The 20969-nt window shown below is 43.7% G+C and overlaps 2 protein-coding genes across 4 annotated transcripts in view; one reads left to right on the top strand and one right to left on the bottom strand.

Moving 5' to 3' along the window:
* SLC25A21 (solute carrier family 25 member 21) overlaps positions 1-13191 on the bottom strand; it is a 276895-nt gene extending 263704 nt beyond the window's left edge. For 2 of the 3 annotated variants that reach the window (XM_081914415.1, XM_081914417.1), the window contains exons 1-2: positions 13008-13191; positions 12598-12957 (exon numbers count right to left, since the gene is read on the bottom strand). In XM_081914415.1, coding sequence (XP_081770541.1) covers positions 12598-12664 — 67 coding nt within the window. In that variant the 5' untranslated portion in view covers positions 12665-12957; positions 13008-13191. Of the gene's footprint in view, positions 1-12597; positions 12962-13007 lie in introns of all 3 variants that reach the window. The other variant, XM_081914416.1, reaches the window with a different exon arrangement.
* Positions 13192-18960: 5769 nt separating this feature from the next.
* MIPOL1 (mirror-image polydactyly 1) overlaps positions 18961-20969 on the top strand; it is a 189081-nt gene continuing 187072 nt past the window's right edge. Inside the window, exon 1 of the mRNA XM_081913624.1 lies at positions 18961-19094. The gene's annotated coding sequence lies outside the window, so the exon portion shown is untranslated. The remainder of the gene's footprint in view (positions 19095-20969) is intronic.

Here is a 20969-nt window from a genome sequence, read left to right as displayed (position 1 = left end):
GCAAAGTTCTTAACCCGAGGTACTATTTCTGGGTTAGCGGAGTCTGTAACCTGAAGCATCTGTAACCCGAGGTACCACTGTATTCTTTTCAATCTCTTGCTTGCTGCCTCCAACTGGTCCCTGTTCCTCCTTTGGCTTTTTCCAGGGATCCCAATAGATGCAAATGCAAGGATGTTTCCCTTCCCCAAGACTTCCCCAGGCTTGTGTCCTCCAGATATATTGGACTCCAGCTTTAATTATTATACTACTCTTTATGTATCGCTTTATACCGCAATGTCTTAATGTGATTTACATCCCATCTGACCATTGGCCGGGTTGGGAAAGGCCGCTTGCAATCTAGAGGACAAGACAGACCTTCAACCAGACAAATTCCAGCAGTCTGCATACAGCTGAACCTCAGAGGAGGAAAGGCTGAACTTATTTTCTAGTAGGTTTCTGTACTGTTGGCAGGCAGTGATGTATCTGTGCAACTGCAGCCGTGCCCAGCATGAGGTCGGAAAAACAGGGGGAAAAAAACATTAGTCCTGTTTCTTTGCTGGATCTTATGCAGTCTTTTTGGCAGGTGTGGGGAAGGAGACAGCACTATTCCTCTAAGCTGTACAGTTAAAATAAAGTGACAGAGGAGGGAGCCAGCCTCCAGTTTTTCAGGCAACTGGCCCCAAAGAAAAATAAATAAAAATGGTGCAGGCCAACTTTTTTTCTTGCCAGTTTGGCAACCTTAGATGTATGTATCATACTTCTTGGTTGCAAAACACTCTTATTAGCATATATTGCAACCTTTCTCTTTTGTTTTTAGATAAAATTGAATAACTAATGCTATGGCACTCAAAGCTAAGAAACACTATTTACTACAGTGAACTATAAGAAATGTGTGCAGTTCTCCAAATTAATGCCGGCATTTTAATGAGAGCTGCAAAAATTTACATACTAGTTGCACAAACTTTGCTTATGACAAAACACACAAAAGAGAAGGCCTCCAACAGAGTATTTCAATTTAGATCAATTTATCATTTTAACGCCCAAGTAACACTATGTATTTCTAATTATTATAGACCAATTATTATAATTGGTGGGTACAGTTTTTTGATTTTTAAAACTTGGCATACCAGCCTACTGTTGTGTTACTTAAAAGTAATTACAGGATTGCTTAAAATCCCAAGCACACTTGTCAGTTGGCCTTACTTCAGAGCAAACGTGGTTAGGATTGTGCTTTTTAAAAGAAAAAAGAAATCAGTTGTAAGATATTTACAATTCAAAATTAATGAGTCTTCTCCCACCAGTACTATTAAAAGCTTATTGCAGCCATTTACCAAAGTTGAGGTGGGGGGGGGGGAGTCAGAATGATATGGCAAATTTGCATTCAAATTCAAGGGACTTCAGAAATCTGTTTCTCATTTAATCTTCCAGCCAGAAACATTATTTTCATATGTAAACAACTGTTGCATAATCAGAACTTTTCTGAAATATAGATTTTATATGTATAAAAGACACACCTACAAATGTTAAGAATATCATTCAATAAAATGGCATGTTTCTAAGGTAAATTATTGATTACCTTCTAACGGCCTCTCTTATAAGGAAAGATTTTAAAGAAAATTTAATCTGGTGTCCAAATATAACATTACTTTAAACATGAGGTCATCTAAACATCTGTCTCCAATATATCCACAGGGATTTAAATCAAAAGTCTGCTAAACATGTACAATCATTTAAAAAATAAATAACAGAACAAATTTAGTCTTGATTGTGATTATCATGCATTTTAAGAGGAAACATTTATTCTAATAAGAAAAGTCTGAATTTAAAGTTTATTGACATTAAAGTAACATAATTTCATACCAAGAATATGACATTGATTTATATTTACTCTAATTTTGGGTAATATCCCCTGTTCAGTACTTGAGAAACAAGACTAGTGCTCTGACAATTTTAATATTTGAAGGCCTGTACTAATGTAATATAACAGAGGTACTGAGGGAGCAACAATATTTATTTATTTATCTATTTCTAAAGGAACATAATCAGTCAAAGCAAAACACTTCAACAGCTACAAACAATGTGTGGCATCTGTCCCTTTGAGTTCCCCGGCTCCATACCATGTGGATTCCATACCATACCAGTGCAGCTACACTTAACTCACCTGCTTGAATCAATAGGATATATCATTCAAGAACACATAATGCTTGAACAACACTACCACCCAAAGAAGCCCCATGCCTCATTCTTCCCCTCCCCCCTCACACACCTCCCTACCAGTCAATGACATGGGCAGGGCACTTACATTGGCTACCACACAATAAACAGTATCCGGGCAGTGAATGTAACACATTCATAAAACAGAATAAAAATAGTCAAAATCTGGACAGTGATACACACTAACCAACAGTGAAGCCATATACAGTGGTACCTCGGGTTAAGTACTTAATTTGTTCCGGAGGTGTGTACTTAACCTGAAACTGTTCTTAACCTGAAGCACCATTTTAGCTAATGGGGCCTCCTGCTGCTGCTGCGCCGCTGGAGCACTATTTCTGGGTTAGCGGAGTCTGTAACCTGAAGCGTATGTAATCTGAAGCGTATGCAACCCGAGGTACCACTATATCAGAAAAGCCCTGTGTAAACAGAAATGTTCTATGCAGCCACAGTACTCATGGTGCTTTCTTAATTGTAAGCACAATGTCAATAGTTTTTAATGATGGTTCTGATCTTACATAGAAGAGTTACTTTGACCAAACTGCGGGAGGCAGTGGGGGACAGAGGTGCCTGGTGTTCTCTGGTCCATGGGGTCATGAAGAGTCAGACACGACTAAACGACTAAACAACAACAACAACAAGAGTTACTATAGAGCAATGGTTGAGTGACAGTTTGAATATCATTTCTGCCTCACTAAGCAGTCTTTGGCCAGGGATGAGAAAATTGCGGGCCTCCAGATATTGTTGGATTCCATCAGCCACTGCAACTTTGCCCATGTTCATCCTGTTAACAATAATAATAATAATAATAATAATAATAATAATAATAATAATAATAATAATTTAGTTTTTAAACCCCACACATATGGCTGGGTTTCCCCAGCCACTCTGGGCGCCTTCCAACAAAAGATTAAAAATACATTAAAACATCAATCATTAAAAACTTCCCTAAACAAGGCTGCCTTCAGATGTCTTCTAAACGTCATATGCTTGTTTATTTCTTTAACATCTGCTAGGAGGGTGTTCCACAGGCCACTACTGAGAAGGCCCTCTGCCTGGTTCCCTGTAACTTAGCTTCTCACAGTGAGGGAACCGCCACAAAGCCCTCAGCACTGAATCTCAGTGTCTGGGATAACGATGGGGGTGGAGACGCTCCTTCAGGTATACTGGGCCGAGGCCATTTAGGGCACTAAAGGTCAGCACCAACACTTTGAATTCTGCTTGGGAACCATATTAACAATGTCCTACCATACCGAACCAGGTGTAGGGATCTGATTGTTGGACTAGGAACAGGAAGAGTCAGGTTGAAATCTCCTCTTGAGTCTTGAGCCAGGAAATTTGATAACTGTGGGTTAGTCACTGTTTCTCAATCCAACTAACCAACTCAACTCAATGGGTCATTGGGAGATAACAATGGGGAGAGGGGAGGATCTTTAGCTCCTTGGAAAAAGATCTTGATATAAAGGTTATAATACATGGTTGTTATAAGGAGTGTCTAAAGAAGAGAGCCACGACCCACATATTCTTAACATTGCACTTTGTAAAGTGGCTTTTTTTGCACTGTAACCGCTAATATTACAAGCAAGCACCTAGGAGCCACCACTACAGCTAAAGTAACAGCAATACTGTGCTTCTATTTTCAGGAACAGCTTGGGATGGCAAATGTGGAAACTCTTGTCACGTTAGTCATTCTTCAGCAGTCAGCTTCACCTAAGTGTTTCTATGGCTGCATCCAGATGGGTGTTGATCATGAGATTGGTGGTTCTCATGCATGCAAGCTTTTTACACTGTCCACGTGGCATGATTGGCAGCAAAATGCCAGTCCATATCCCCCCCCTTTAATATTCATTTTGAAGGGTTGATCCATTAAATTGGGGCAGAGGAAGAGGAACCTGCTACCATTTGCAAATTAGTCCCCCACCTGGTAACACCTTCAATTTCTTCCACTGAAGTAAATTTGGAAATTGGATTGAACCTGTTGCTTCCAAATCCTCGATAAGAGCTGAAAACCGGGTTGATGTGGGAGGTCTGTGATTTGAAATCACAGCTTTCCCCTCCCCTTTTTTACTTTAAAAGCAGCTACCAAGGAGTAGGGGTGGGGATATGACAGATCTTGCTTATAAAAAAGGTAAAAAGGTACCCCTGCCCGTACGGGCCAGTCGTGACCGACTCTAGGGTTGCGCGCTCATCTCGCTCAAGAGGCCGGGAGCCGGCGCTGTCCGCAGACACTTCCGGGTCACATGGCCAGCGTGACGAAGCTGCTCTAGCGAACCGGCACCAGAGCAGCACATGGAAACGGCGTTTACCTTCCCGCTATAAAGCAGTCCCTATTTATCTACTTGCACTTAAGGGTGCTTTCGAACTGCTAGGTGGGCAGGAGCTGGGACCGAACGACGGGAGCTCACCCCGCTGCGGGGATTCGAACCACCAACCTTTCGATCAGCAAGTCCTAGGCTCTGTGGTTTAACCCACAGCGCCACCCGCGTCCCATGTATCTTGCTTATACAAGAGGATAAATTGCCATTATGTATCCGTGTGTTTTATGTCAAATTTGGTTGAACATCTTGCTGTCTGTTGTGCTACAATGAAAACAAATGCCAGGTTTTCACCACAATGCTACCTTTTACTTCCTTCAGTATCCTCTAGACTAGAGAGATAGACCTGTTTGTCATTCTGCCCTTAACACATGTGCATGGTGAACTATTTGCCCAAATGAGTCACAAACACAAAAGCTATATACAGCTATAAAGCTTCCTGAAGCAATTTGATTCCCATCTAATACTGGGTTGCAGTTTATGCCTACAAAGCACACTTTCTTAAATAAAGCAAGTTTTAGTGCAAAACAGCTTCAGAATACTGGTCTAATATTGCACTCTTCATAACTGAACTTCCGGAAATTATATTTTAGCATGCTAGATTTCTTTTTCTTCTTTTTTTTAAAAAATGGAACCTGATCCAGACTGCGAAGTATGGAGAGGAAGGGAGGGTTAAGTTTTTCCTTCTTGTGCCTGTCTGGAGACAAAAAATGTCAAAAGATCCCAGCTCAGCTGCTCTCCCACAGCACTTTTAAGGGCAAATAGTAGCAGAGTGATTTTCAGCTGCCATCTGGCATTGGAAAGAAATGGTTGATCCCTACCTCCCAACTTGTTATGCTCTCAACTGGGTCAGGTGGGGTATGCTTCTGCATTTCCATGAAAAACCAAGGAGCCAACATTAAATGCACTTTTTAAGATATCTTAATGTAACATGTAGTTTGGCTCTTTAAGAAGTGCAAATAGTACGCAAAGCAGGAAATGAACTTGCCAAATAAGTTTGGAAATGATTGAAAATGCGCAGAGAGAGAGAGAGAGAGAGAGAGAGAGAATACTGTCACCAATAACACACTAAATTTCCTATCTAAAATTTCACTATCCATTCAGGTGTTGCAGAACAATGCTTATACAAATGCATTTCCTGGGCACATTTGGCTGAATATGGGTAAGTTATATGAAGGGCTACCTGCTTCTACATGAACTTGCTAGTGTGTTAAGATCTTCTGATGAGGCCATCCTAATGAGTCTCTGGGCTGTGGACACTGAACCTCTTCACCCATGGAGGGGGGTGTCACTTTAGGGAACAGGGTTGGAATAGCAGGGCAGTGGAGGGCTCCTTCAAAGATGAAAGAAGCTGGGGGAGGACTCCTCCTCCTACAAATGTGAAAAGATGTTGGCAGTGAAGCTGGCAGCACTGTTTTCCCACTGAGGGTGGGGGGTGAGGAAAAGAAATGTCAAACTAGAATCCCACCCCCAACCCCGGGAAATGATGCTAGCAGTAACATTTATAGCTCCTCATTGGCTACAAAGGGACACCACTAGTGATATTTTCTGCCGGGAAACATGAGCATTGCAGTTGAAGGCACACAGCAAAGGTAAAAGGTATAGGAACTGGCAGATGGAATTGGGACTCTTTTATCCTTGCATCAATGCTTAAACAGAAACAAAGGTACAATCCATTTTCAAGATATACATCAAGCTGCTCTCCCACTTCTTCTCATCTGTCAAGAACCTATGGCATCACTTTCTAGATGACAATTATTCACACCTCAGCTTTGGCAACATAAAAATTGTGAAAATCTTATGCAGGATGTATTGCTGTTGTCAGCGACATTTTTTTGGTAAATTGTCAATTTTAATTTTGTGTTGTTTTATTAAAATGGCTATTTTTAATTACTGTAAGTGAGCTGCCTTGGAGAGCTATACAGCAGTACCTCGGGTTACAAACACCTTGGGTTACAAACACTTCGGGTTACAAACTCTGCTAACTCAGAAGTAGTACCTTGGGTTACAAAGTTTGCCCCAGGATAAGAATGGAAACCGCGCGCCAACAGCACAGCGGCAGTGGAAGGCCCCATTAGCAAACGCACGCCTCGGGTTAAGAACGGTTTCGGGTTAAGAATGGACCTATAGAATGAATTAAGTTTGTAACCTGAGGTACCACTGTATTGACCGAATGGGGGTAGGTAGTAGTTGGCTTTTCTAAAGAAAATAAATACAACTTCTTCTCAGTAAATATGGTATTTCATTTTCTCTACTAAATGCTTTCCCCATCCATGCTACATAAATCTGATACTCACCTGTGAAGACAGCATGTTTAGACATGTTTTGTTCTTTTATCAGTTTTTAAAATATATTAAAGCAGCATTATACTGCCATCCAGTGGCCAATTTAGCACATATATGACAAAGCAACCTTCTTACTGGGTTTTTGGGGGGGGTTGACGAGGGGTGCAGCAGATGTGAGCAGGCACAACCAATTCCCTTAAGCAACTAACAGTGCTACTCTATGCAATGCTACTCTATGGAAGTCAGTCCTATTGACTTCAGCTTGGAACAGCAGAAAGGTTGCAGTCTACTACTAAATACGGTAAGAAATTTATGTACTGCTAATAGAGCTAAACTGATTATTGACCATGGTCTCTGCCAAGTAATCTATCTATCTATCTGTCTATCTATCTGTCTATCTATCTATCTGTCTATCTGTCTATCCATCCAGGCATCTAAAGCCTTATTCATGCAGACTGGCACAGATGTATTTGATAGGTTTAGTTAATAGTTAATAGGTTTAGTTAATAAGTGCTCAAAACATATTTCTGCCTACCTGGTGCCATAATATTTCACACAAACCATGAGAAATTGTATAGTTTCTAATGTTGCCATAGAGTTAACATTTTATCACCAAGGATGAAATTCAACATTGTGCAAGTGATCTTCTCATCCTTCCTACTCACTCAGAGATCCAATACTGCAATGCAATCAAGTAAATTGGATAAACTGCATAATGACAGTCAAAATGAGCCACAGCTGACATTAGCAAGGGAAGGCAATTCCACCCAATATCTCCTCCTGAGTGAGAGCATTTCTCACTGTCATCCACCCACATGTCTGTGTGAAGAACTGAATCGCAGGATCATTTCTAACCACCTGACCTGGGCATTGTAGCTGTTCAATTCCTGGAACAGCCATGGGGCTGGTGCTTTGAGGAGAACTTCTTTGCCCAACTTAGTACTACTGAGGCATCGCTGGACTTCCCGATTCTTAGGTTCCAGCCACTATATAGTCTTTCTCTCAGTTATTTGCACATTGCAGTACAGTGGTACCTCGGGTTACATACCCTTCAGGTTATAGATGCTTCAGGTTACAGACTCCTCTAACCCAGAAACAGCACCTCGGATTAAGAACTTTAGTTCAGGATGAGAACAGAAATCGCATGGTGGCAGCAGGAGGCCCCATTGGCTAAAGTGGTACCTCAGGTTAAGAACAGTTTCAGGTTAAGAACGGACCACCAGAACGAATTCTTAACCCGAGGTACCACTGTAAATACATTAGTAGCCAGAGAGAATCCAGAGAGGCTGTTGAGCCCCTAGTGGACAGGAGTAAAAACAACTGCTGAAGGAGAATAAAGAGATTGCAGAGAAACTGAATGAATGATTTGCATTCACCTTCACAATGGAGGATATAGCACAGATCCCAGGGCCTGAACCAACTTTTGCAGGAAGTGAGTCAGAGGAACTGAGGCAGAAAGTGATGGTGAAATCTAGGCCAAAAAGACAAAATATAAAACTGACAAATTGTCAAGTAAAGAAGGCATTCACCAGAGTCTTCTTTTAAAAAACCTCAAGTGTGAAATAGTTTACCTTCTAACAAAAATATGTAACTTGCTCCTCAGATCAGGCTCCATACCAGAGAACCAGAAAGTGGGCAATGTAACAACTTTTTAAAAGGGGGGGGATCCAGGGAGATCCTGGAAATTACAGGCTGGTTAGCTTAAAATCTGTCTCAGGAAAACTGGTGGAAAGTATTGCTAAAGATAAAGAAAACAAACAGAATCAGCATGGCTTATGCAAGTGCAAGTCGTGTCTCACAGCCCTATTAGAGTTCCATATTTATATCTTCATACTGCAGATGAAGAAAATGATGTAAACAAACTATGTACAGTACAGGCAACTTGCGCGCGTTCAAAGAATGTGTGGCAGTACATGCGCAGGCTGTTTTCAGACCGGGAAGAGCCCATAACGGGGTATAAACATGATGACCTGGAACACAACCCCTGCACAAAACAGGGGGTCCCTGTACTTCACTCAGTCACAGTTATGGCCTTTTGTTTTCCTTTGATTTATTTGTACACCCTATTGATTTGTTTTGCTGCTGGATTCTAAAAAAATCAATAAACTAATATTTTAAAAGAGTTCTTTGAGAGTGTCAACAAGCATATAGAGGTGGGTCCGGCTGGCATAGCATAACATAACAGCTATGTTGGGCCTCCACAGTTGGAGTCTGTATACTTCTGAATACTAGTTGCTGGAAACTACAGGAGGGGAGAGTGCTCTTGTGGCTCAGGTCTTGCTTGTAACTGGCTGGCCACCATGAGAACAAGATGCTGAACTAGATGGCCCATTTGCCTGATCTTATGTCTTATTTATAGAAAGAGAAATGCTACAAGATAAACATCATATTACTTGCTAGTTTTGTGGTCAAGAATAACTGCCCCAAAGTCTCCAATTTGTTGCCTGCAGCGCTATTTGGCAATCTGTCTGTTCCTGAATGTCCTCTCTCTGTGAATGAGCAGAAGGGCCTCCTTGTCTTCATTCTAATTAATTAAAAATAAGCAAACAAACACATCATTGTGCTTCCAAAAAGGGTAAAATGGAGAGACAAAGAGTAAATCCTACCCCTTGGATTCCAGGTTCATTTAGGTTTTAACTTAAAACCTCAAAGAGTTCGCATTGAACTGAGTGTTTGTTGGGTATGATACATATATGCAGCACACACATATACCAATAACTATGATGGTGTGCAAAACAGGGAAGCTCAAAGCAGCTGTGAAGATAATAAAATAGAGTGTAGCACTGGCCCACTAGAACTAAGCTCAGAAGAGCAGTAAAATAGGGCAGGCCAACCAAAGTTCACAATACAAATAAAAGGCCTCAAATTATACAGAACTGTTAGTTGGGCTGAATGTTTTCAAGCAATTAAAACACTGTTTCTGGCTGTCAGATCATTGCAGCTTGTTTCAGTCTTGCTGGTATCCAAAAGGTCCTCTGTTCAACCTCAGGTCTTTTACACAAGGCCCAAGCCTAACCTAATCAGCCTGCAAAAGAAAAGAGTTCTGCATGTGTAAGGGGCCTCCTGGGCACAATCCTGATAACAGCACATCTGCATGCAAATATTCATTTACATTGTAATGTGCTTCTGAATCTCATTGAACTGCCTGAATACACCTTCTGATGCAAATGGGAATGTTTATCTGCATCCGAGGCCACTTCTTGTTCATGACCCCAGATATATTAATACATGTATTAACTTTGTTCTAGTCCACTTAACCATGTTTACTCAGAACATGCCCTATTTAATATTAATGGAATTTTCATAGGTTTAAGTATCCTCAGAATGGTAGTCTTTGCACTGACACCAGAGGTGTGTGTTTTTAGGGTTCACCTTATACTGGTGATCATAAGTTGTTTTTAAAATTGTGTTTTAATTGTTGTCACTCAGCCTGGGACCTCAGGATGAAGGATGGGTAATAAATTAACAATAATAGCAGCAACACCTAAAGGTAAAGGGACCCCTGACCGTTAGGTCCAGTCGCGGACAACTCTGGAGTTGCAGCGCTCATATCACTTTACTGGCTGAGGGAGCCGGCTTACAACTTCTGGCCAGCATGACTAAGCGACTTCTGGCGAACCAGAGCAGCACATGGAAACGCCATTGATCTTCCCGCCAGAGTGGTACCTATTTATCTACTTGCACTTTGACGTGCTTTCGAACTCCCATTGCTCAGTCCCTGTTCCTGCCAACCTAGCAGCAACACCTACTAGAGCTTTATTGTAAGAATCATGACTTGCAGGCCTACAACATAATTTACACAACTCGGGGCAAAAGCCAGGGATTATTATTATTTAATATGTGAATAAAACAACAACTGGCTACCCACATCTTTTAGGAACCATAAATTCACAACTTGACCACCCAAAAAATTCCTAACAACCAATTCAGATAAACACAGCCCCTGTAATTTATCAATTAACAGAGATGCCATTTAATCCAAACAAGGAAAAAAATGTGGATATAGAGACCTGAGTTCAACCCAGAGGATCAAACCAACGCTACAGCAAATGCCTCTCTTCTGAATGTGAATTCCCCAGTGCTCTGAAACTACATGGCTTTGATTCACATCAGAGCAGCTAAGGAAGGTGGAGGAAGTCCACAAATGTCTTGCCAAACACAAGGTGGTTGTTTTAAAAGGAAATTCAGAAGCGATACAGAACACAAGTGAGTGAGGAGGAGAAGACTAATTCTAAACAGCAAGCAATATATACATACCAAGCATGCACTTCTATCTGCCACTTGGAAGCCCTCAAGAAGTGGCAAAGTGACTCCCCCAGTCGCCTCAATCTGCAGCCGATCAATCCCTGCACTAGCTTCTCAAAACTTCTGCCCAAACCATCCGATTTTATAGATTGCCAGCTCCTCCCAATGCCTTGCTTTCCCACAATAATTTCCAACATCAAAGTAGGTTTCCAGCACTATCCTCCCAGACTAAGGCAGCTGTGTGAGGGGCTTCACCTCCGCCCAACTGATTAGGACATCAAAAACTGGTCTCAAACCATCAAAAACTTAAGGAGGGGGAAGGAACAGAGGCAGGAAGGGTAACCATGTTAGATCACTAACTCCATGATATACATCTTGTCTTCCGGCTGGATTTCCCATACAACACATTTCGCCTTAACGGTTTCACATCTCAATTTCTCCAGTCACTGTCAGAAACAACTTAGTAAATCCTTTCAGAGAAGAATCTAGGAAGTGCCGCTTAATGCTTTAGAAACCGTCTGCCTGGTCCTATAAATACATATATATACATAAATGCATATATATATGTATATATGTATATATTGTCAGCATCGCCCTTGAGCCAGTGCCACCGACTGGACTCATCCACTTCAGCCCCGACTGGGCCAGGCGAGCTGGGTAGCACTTCCAGAGACCACCTTCTGCACAGGACTAGGTCAAAGTGCTGTGGACTCACAGCTTAGAGTTGTGAGCACCGGATTCACTCCAACAAGAAGACAGTCGTCGCACAGCAGAGTATAGCAGAGCATAAATGACTTGGAGAGCAGCTCTGTAGAGTACTGTATCTTCTTTTATTCTATCTACAACTATAATACACAGCTATGTACAGAGCTAAATGAGGTCTAAACAAAAATGCTGAACTGCACTGAGATTAAAATAACAGAGAATGAATGTTTGTCATGTATGGCATTTGCCCCCCCAAAGCTCAACAACTCTGGTCAGTCCTCTCTCCAAAAAGGTCAACAACTCTGATCAATCTTCCGTAAAAAAAAGCTTAACAACTGTGGCTCCTCCTCCCTCTAATGTCACTGCCAGCTTTTAATACTGGGAGTAGGTGGCAGTCCTTGGGAGTTGGACTTGCCCGCCATATCGCATCATACACACACCAACACACGTTTATCTATTTCACTCCAGAAGCAAACAGCCCTTCCTGGTACATCAGCTCCGCCTTCCTTTCAAGCCCGAAGAGGAGCCCATTCAGGAAGGAATCGCAAGCGGAGGCGGCGCCCAGAACCCGGGACTTCCCTTTACGCAACATGAGGAGGGCGGAGAAGCCCGGCCAGAGGAGCCTATGGGGCTTGGAGGAGGCGGGCCTAGCTCGGCGCACGCGAATACAAACCGAGGAGCCGGGGCAGAGAGGGAAAGGGGGCGGATTCCGGCACCCGGGCAAACTTTGCAGCGGTTGAAAAAGCAGCAGGCCGCCGCGCGGGAGCCCAAACCTCTCCAAGGGGCTTCAGTAACGGAGGAGGGCAAGATCGCGCCCGCGCGCAAAGGGTGCCTTCCCGGAGTCGCCGGCGACTTACCCGCGGATCCTCCGGCCAGGATCTGGTGGGCCGCTTCGCGCCCAAAGCCCCTGGCTTTCCCGGTCATGGTCACCAGCGCGCGTGGAAGTGGGTGGGAAACCGCGTGGAGCTCCGCCGGTGTCGCGCTGCAGGAGGAGGAGGAGGAGCGGCCCCGCGACTGTCTTGGGAGCGCGTCCGAGGTTGCGCCGCCGGGGAGGTCGGACCACCTCCTTTTGGGTGGCGGCGGGAGGGGAGGCAAGGCGTCTTCCCCTGGGCTCGGAAATAGCGACGGGGCGGGAAAAGCAGAGGGAGGGGAGTGAGGAGCAGGCGGGTCGGAGCCTTGGCAAGAAGCGCCCGCTTTCTCTCTCTCTCTCTCTCTCTCTCTCTCTCTCTCTCTCTCTCTCTCTCTCTCTCTCTCTCTCTCCTCCCACCCCTACGAAGTTGGCCGGGGGCGCCCGGCGCTGTAACCTTTAGACCACACGACTGGGACCCGAGCCAGAGCCAGCCCAGGGGCCGGAGCCTCCGCTGCGCAAGGAGGAGACAAATGTGGCAGACCCGGTTCGGTGAATGCCGGGCTGATCCCTTCGAGAACGTCTAAAAGGACTCCGGTTTAGGAAGTTGGGGCGCGAGGATAGAAGACGATCCCCTATAAGTTCCCTTCTCGCTTCGGCTGGCTAGCAAGAAAACACCGCCGGGTGTCTACCGCGCTCACAGTGCCAGATTTACGCATAAGCTAAACAAGTTATAGCTCTCTTGGGGCCCCCCAAAAAATTAAAGGAAAAAACCAACCTGGATGTACATTTCCAAAATATAAGATAAAAAAACAAATAAAATAAAACCTACATACAGCAACAGTGTTTTGTGTTGTGTAGGCTCCTGTGATGTAAGTGATAACGGTAAAGGTACCCCTGCCCGTACGGGCCAGTCTTGACAGACTCTGGGGTTGTGCGCCCATCTCACTTAAGAGGCCAGGGGCCAGCGCTGTCCGGAGACACTTCCGGGTCACATGGCCAGTGTGACATCGCTGCTCTGGCGAGCCAGAGCTGCACACGGAAACGCCGTTTACCTTCCCGCTGGCAAGCGGTCCCTATTTATCTACTTGCACCCGGAGGTGCTTTCGAACTGCTAGGTTGGCAGGCGCTGGGACCGAGCAGCGGGAGCGCACCCCGCAGCAGGGATTCGAACCACCGACCTTTCGATCAGCAAGTCCTAGGCGCTGAGGCTTTAACCCACAGCGCCACCTGTGTCCCCGATGTAAGTGATACATTTGTGCAAATGACTTTAGATACCTATTAGGTCCATAAATTACCATATAACATATATTCAACACAAAAAACAGTGACCGTTTGTTGTTGACAAAGGACAGCTGGACATATACCTTTGGTAGCTTAGGGCCTCATCAAACCTAAATCCGGCCCTGCACGCTCAACTTGATTTTGAGAAATTGGGACTCCCCATTTGTCAGCTGTCTTCTACCCCACTCCACTCCCAAGAAAGAGCTTGTACAATCAGCTGTTTGGGAGATGCTACAAAACAGAGAAAACACACCTGCACCCCACCAGTACGCTCTCCTATTCTTGCTTCAGACCCGATGGGCTAAGATACCGGTAACTTTGCTGCCTGATGTGGAGTAAGAAATTGCACCCTGACACTTGTCAAATGACAGAGTACTCATGGCTGGTTCAGTTGTTTTAGGAGAGGAGGGAGGAAATGGCACAAATGCCTGTCCCTTTTCCCTGCAGTAAAAAAAAACAGAATAATAATAATAATAATTTTCTGCTCTTTCATGAACAATGAAAATCAATGACCCAAAGTTGTTGCCTCACACTCCCTGACGGTAGGATTAGCTCTGCTAGTTGGTCCCATTAAGAATTACTTCCAGACTGCTTTCGTAACAAGGAGGTGAGGTCAAACTTTGATAAATAATCAGCAGCAGAGTGAGAATGCAAAGGTCTTGTGTGTGCATGAGGACACTTGTAAATCTGGCAACATTATCATTAACTGCTTTGAGGGTTTGTTTGTTTGTTTTTACAGTCAAGCAATGTATAAATTTTAATAAATAAATTTGACAATCTATAGGCATAGCCAGTGTGACATGGAGACAGTCAGCCCTTAAGTACACTTGGAGACTATGGGTGAATCACTATATCTTATATTAAACTACCTCACAGCATTGTAAGGATAAAATGTCTCCCGGCCCCAAATGATGTATGCGGTCTAAGCAACCTGGAAATGGAATAAACAAATGGATGTATCCAATTTTACAACATGCAGAGATTAACATGCAGAGGGAGGGTTTGTTGGGGGGGAGGGGGGAATAATGAAGATGATTTGTTTTGATAATTTGTTATGTTGAAATTGTTAATAAAAAACTTTTTTTAAAATGGAATAAACAAAAGCCAATTTAGCATCATGGATATTTTATATTTACATTGAAATTTCTGTTACATATATAAATCCAGTTTTATAAAAACAATTATGAATATAAACAACAGTTTAAAATAACAGCAGCAGATACATAAAATCGATTTAAATCCAAAACAGGTATCAACTGGGATAAATGATGCTAGATACATCTTAACCACAAAGTTGGCATGAAGGGTAAAAAAAAAATAGCTTAATGCTCTAGCAATCTGGGCCCATAAAGATTCAGCAAAAGTGGCTGTCAAAGAAAAACCACTCAGGAGATTAAACTTTTCAGTAACTGTGTCACCTGAACTCAGAAAAATTACTGTAACTGAAAAACATCAGTTAAATAGTTGCACATACAGTCCATGACAGCTTATGTAATACTGTACTCAATTTGTGCTCTGCAGGGAGCTGGCTTCAGGCACCAGGCCCTGCATAGAAAGATGTCTGCAAACAAATGCTGGCAACATCAACCATGCCACGACCAGAGGAGGAAAGACTACTGGGAGGGGCCATGGTTCATATGCAGCAGCACAACCTGGCACTTTCTTCTGCTCCAGCTGCAACAAACCATGTTTATCCCGTATTGGCCTCTACACCCACCACAGGCGCTGTAACCTTCCAATAGTTTGACTTGACACCCAAAGGTGCACTCCTCCATTGTCTCCTGAGGCAGATGCATGGCATCAAAAAAGTCTTTAAGATACCTCAGCATGTATATTCCAGTTACAGATAGGTAGCCGTGTTGGTCTGCCATAGTCAAAACAAAAAAAATTCCTTCCAGTAGCACCTTAAAGACCAACTAAGTTAGTTCTTGGTATGAGCTTTCGTGTGCATGCACACTTCTTCAGATACCTTATTTCATGAATTCCTTTTGAGGGGAAGGGGACCCTATTTTGGCAACTACACCAGAGCCCCCAACCACCTTAATTTGGCCTTGGCCAATTACAATATAACAAGACAGTATACAGCGTCTGTATACACGTGGTGTTAGGGGAGGGGAAGTATCTCTAGTGGGGAAATGTCATGCTCCTCCTGGGGTTGAAGATCTCTCCCTCATTGCAGGTAGGATAGGAACCACTGTAATACAGTGCCTCTGATACCCATCCCACAGTCAATCCAGGAGGATGACATGGTCAGTTGTATCAAAAGCCATTGATATATCAAGTAAGAAGTTTGCACTCCCCATGTCATCCACCAGGGCAACCTAGACAGACTCAGGGCAGCATTTAAGTTTTACTCAGAGTAAACCCATTGAAATTCATGAACATGACTAAGTTAGGCCCATTAACTTCAGTGAGTAAAATGCCACCCTGTTATTAGACTTAAAGCCCACCCTCCAAAAAATGGTTCCAGGATAGGTTACAATAATTGTTGACACTTAATCGTCTCCTTGGGCACCCGGTAGGACTTTCAAGTTTCCCATACTTCAACAACAACAAAAATTCAAAGGGAAACTTCAAAGTGAAGTTGCTGAGTTGGAATTTATGTGCCTATTTGAGTCTTATCAGATTTGGGCTCAATAGTAACTGGGAGTGACTAGCTTCGCAGAAAAAAAATCCTACTTTTAGTAATAAAATCTTGCTTTGCCAACTACTAAACAACTGGGAGCAAAACTTAGTTGAATACATTTATGGTTTATTTAATTAATTTATTTGTACTCTACCTTCTGGGGGAAAACCCTCCCAAGATGACTAACAAAAGTCAGTTAAATGTGTATTTCAATCTATTTACTGAAACTGCAGCAACTAAAACCCTGAAAGCCAGCATAAAACTGTCAATCCATTCCAGCATATTGCCCATTCTTCTGAGAAAGATACCAAATCAATTATATTCCCTTTCCCCTCCAAGCCATTTTAAGTGCCTTGGCATAATATTCGATTTCCAATTTAAAGCACCCTCTTCCTTATCATTATTTCATGCGGTTCATGATTTGAATCTCATGACAAAAAGCCCAAATCCTGCCTTGCACATGGTGCTGAACAAAATCATTCTCCGCAGGTTGAAAGCCTCTAGAACATGAATTTCTGCACTTCTTTTGCTCTGGACGCGGGTGGCGCTGTGGGTTAAACCACAGAGCCTAGGACGTGCCGATCAGAAGGTTGGCAGTTCGAATCCCCGCGATGGGGTGAGCTCCTGTTGCTCGGTCCCTGCTCCTGCCAACCTAGCAGTTCAATGCAAGTAGATAAATAAATACCACTCCGGTAGGAAGCTAAACGACATTTCTGTGCGCTGCTCTGGTTCGCCAGAAGCGACTTAGTCATGCTGCCCACATGACCTAGAAGCTGTCTGTGGAGAAATGCCGGCTCCCTCGGGATATACAGCGAAATGAGCGCTGCAACCCCAGAGTCGTCCTCAACTGGACCTAATGGTCAGGGGTACCTTTACCTTTACCTGTTGCCCTAGTGTGCTTTATTAAACAAATAAGCTGCCTTCTTTCTCTATCGGAAGCTAAACAGCCACGCACCCCAAGTTCTTGCCAAATCAGTCCTAAAACCTCTGCTTTCCTGAAATATTTCAAGGCGTCCCACCCAGTCACTGCAACAAAGGCCCCATCATTGTTAGCCTTTCTGGTTCACCCTGTGAGCTTTTATTGTGCAGGGCTGAGCATAGAGATAGGAATTGTAGAGTAACAAGTCCGCTGCTGGGACACAGAGCTTCCCAGTTTCTTTCCCAGGCTCCTGTCGGGTGGAAGTGTGAGCTGCCCATAGAAAACAATGGAGAAACTCAAGTTTAAGCTACAAAAGGGAGCAACAAAGACAGGGGCTTTTGCTCTTTTTAACTGAGGAAATGGGGAGGAAAAAATACTGTGGAAAGTGTGAATTTTTTTCTTAGCTAAAGAATAGTGTTTAAAGTTGTTGTTTTTTAACCTAGCATATCAGTTCAGTTTCCTTCTCCTTTATTCACCATGGCAACAGAGGAACTGTCACCCTGGGAGATTGACGTAGCTAGCACATTCCTAAAATCCTTCCACCAAGAGCACACCCACGTCCACAAGCGGACAGGTGGCTAATGTGGCCTAGTGGCTACACTGTTTGGTATGCGGAGCTCAGCCTAACACACCTCAGAGGGTTGTTGTTAGGATAAAACTGGGAAAGGGAGAAACGCTCCTGAAAGGAAACCTCACAGGGCAGGATTTAGGTTTGATGAGGCCCTCAGCTACTGAAGGTAATGGGGCCCTTTATATGCCCAGCTGTCCTTTGTCAACAACAAATTGCCACTGTTTTTTGTGTTGAATATATGCTATATGGTAACTTATGGACCTAACAAGCCACTTGCACATGCAGAATGTAGGCACCCTATGCAGTAGTAACTTGGGTTAAGTACTTAATTCGTTCCAGAGGTCCGTTCTTAAGCTGAAACTGTTCTTAACCTGAAGCACCACTTTAGCTAATGGGGCCTCCTGCTGCCACCACGCCGCCAGAGCATGCTTTCTGTTCTTACCCTGAAACAAAGTTCTTAACCTGAGGTGCTATTTCTGGGTTAGCGGAGTCTGTAACCTGAAGCGTATGTAACCCGAGGTACCACTGTATATAGAAATGAGCAAACCAGGGATATTTTAGGGAGCAGGCTAGCAGGTGGGGCCCATTACTTACATCATAGGAGCCTACACAACACAAAACACTGTTGCTGTATGTAAGTTTTATTTTATTTGTTTTTTATCTTATATTTTGGAAATGTACATCCAGGTGTTTTTTTCCTTTTAATTTTTTTGGGGCCCCCAAGAGAGTGGGGTCCTGAACTATAGCTTGTTTAGCTTGTACGTAATTCCCCATCGAATAAAGACCCGCATTAGAACACAGGAAAAGGTTGTTGCCATTTGCTTGTTGCGGGGAGAGAGAAAGGCGCGCTACGATCACAGTTAGTATCAATCCCGAGAGTCCTCCGCCCCCTCCCTTTCCACTTCCGCCCTGAGGGCGCTGCATTCTAAAGGATTCCGGAAGTGGGCGGGTCGCGCGAGTCTATGATCCTGAGGGCTCGGCGCTGAGCTGCGGCGGCAGCAGCTGGAGGGAGCGGCGCCTGCACGCAGAAGGAGTGTCTTCTGAACCTCGCGCGTGTTTGGCAAGCTCTGGGCGGTACCGGCTGGAGCAAAAAAAATAAAATGAAAGGTAACGGCAGCCTTTCCCCGAGGCTGCATCCTTGGTGTTCTGTTACTTCGAGCAGTTATAGGATTGCTTCTTTGGCACTTGTTTGGAAAGCCCCGCAGCTTAAATTGGCTGATGCTGTTTGCAAGAGCCTCATAGGATGGGAGCACTGGAGGAGGAGGAAGAAGGGGGAGTGCAGGGTGTTATCTCCTGTGCTGTCCCTAATAATAACAATACATGTAATAGTAAAGTGGAATCTGCAATCTCCGCTTGACTTGCATGGCGTTTATCCTATTAAAAGTTGATCCCCGTTAGTCTTACCCCCTCACTGAGAAATACAGTACGTTGATAGTAACCTGAGTTTCTTTTAGACTCTAAAGTCTGGAGTAAGTTTTCAAGGGTTCTCAGCTTAAAGATCGCTTTGGCTGTGCAGTCAAAGTGGTTTAAAAGGAAAGTAGCGACATTCTCTCCATCTCTGCACGTATTTCAAAGTCTGATTCTTCGTGGAACAGTAATTGTCAGGATAGACTCGGACATGACCTTTTTACCCGCACAAGAAAATTTAATGCAACTCCCAGTCTAGCTTGACCACAGACTTCTAAATTCACAGTTTGAGAACTGGAGTTCCATTGGTCTGTCAGCGTGTAAAATTGTGCTTTCTTCCTCTTACCCACCTCACACTCGGTTTAGTGTGATGCCACCGAGACCTGGCATCTCATTTTACAAAAAGTGTCAGCCTCTGAATTACCTCCTCCCACTTCAGTGCTTGTGGGAATAGATCATGAATTTGGTGGAGTAGTGTGATTCTGCTGTTCTGGTTTGCTTGGTAAGAAAGTAGTAAGATCCCTGCTGGGTCAGAACAAAGCTCTATCGAGTCCACTATAGTGTTTTCACATTAGCCAACCAGATACCTATGAGAAGCCCACAAAATAGCTCTTTCCTGCATGTGATCCACAGCAAGTGATATTCAGAAGTGTTCTGTCTCTAAAGTAGTAGCATATAGCCATTATGACTAGTGGTCACTGATAACTTTATTTTTCATGAGGTCTTTATTGGCCACCACAGGCATTTGAAAGTCTTATAGATTGAAAAACTCAATTGTTACTTGTTGACACCCGTCTGTCTCAGGAGACAATGGAAGAGTGTTCCTTCGGGGGTGAAAAACAGGCCCTCCTGTGGCTGCAAAGATTGATACGAGAGAGAAATGTTTTGTTGCAGTTGGGGCAGATGAAGGCATGCAGCTGTGTTGCTACAGGTGCATCATGGCGTTTCTTCTCTCTTTACTTCTCCCAGTGCTAATTTATCCTCTGGTCACTGCTATGGATACCATGGATATGGATACTGTGGTTGTCTGAAAGGATTCCCATAAGGCAAGGTGAATGTTGCCAGCCTTCATATCACATTTGCAGACAGCTTTGTCATCTGCAGTCAGTTTTGACAGTATCCTGTGGGATGTTGGGAGCAAGGAAGTGGGGTCAGGCAGCACATAATTCCTGGGCACAGATAGTTGTCAAGAATTCAAATGGCACACTGGTTATGTGGTTATTCAAAGCCAGCTGGGAGGCCATTTGAAACGCTCCCATAACAAATAGAGAGGCTGTAGTGTGCATGGAATGTCCACATTCTGCAGCAAAAACTATGTTTTTATTGCTCTTGTACTGCTGTACATACTGGATTGTTACGTTCTCTGGAATTGTGATATATTCTGCTAAATTTGATTGTTTTTCTTTTTATGCTGGCATGCATGTCAGACTGGATCTGGATCTGAGAGACTTCCAGATGGTAGGGGTTACTTTGATCAGATTATTAGAAGGGCTCACAGAGGCCCTCTTGGAGGAAAACAGCTTAGAGGAATGGGAAGGGGTGGGGGCTGAAAGATAAACCAGAGTCCTTTTGTTA

Source organism: Podarcis melisellensis (assembly GCF_964234715.1).
Source record: "Podarcis melisellensis genome assembly, chromosome: 1".
In the NCBI taxonomy this organism is placed as follows: Eukaryota; Metazoa; Chordata; class Lepidosauria; order Squamata; family Lacertidae; genus Podarcis; species Podarcis melisellensis.
The sequence above is the reverse complement of the archived record's forward strand: the minus strand, read 5'-3'. Positions and strand labels throughout refer to the sequence as shown.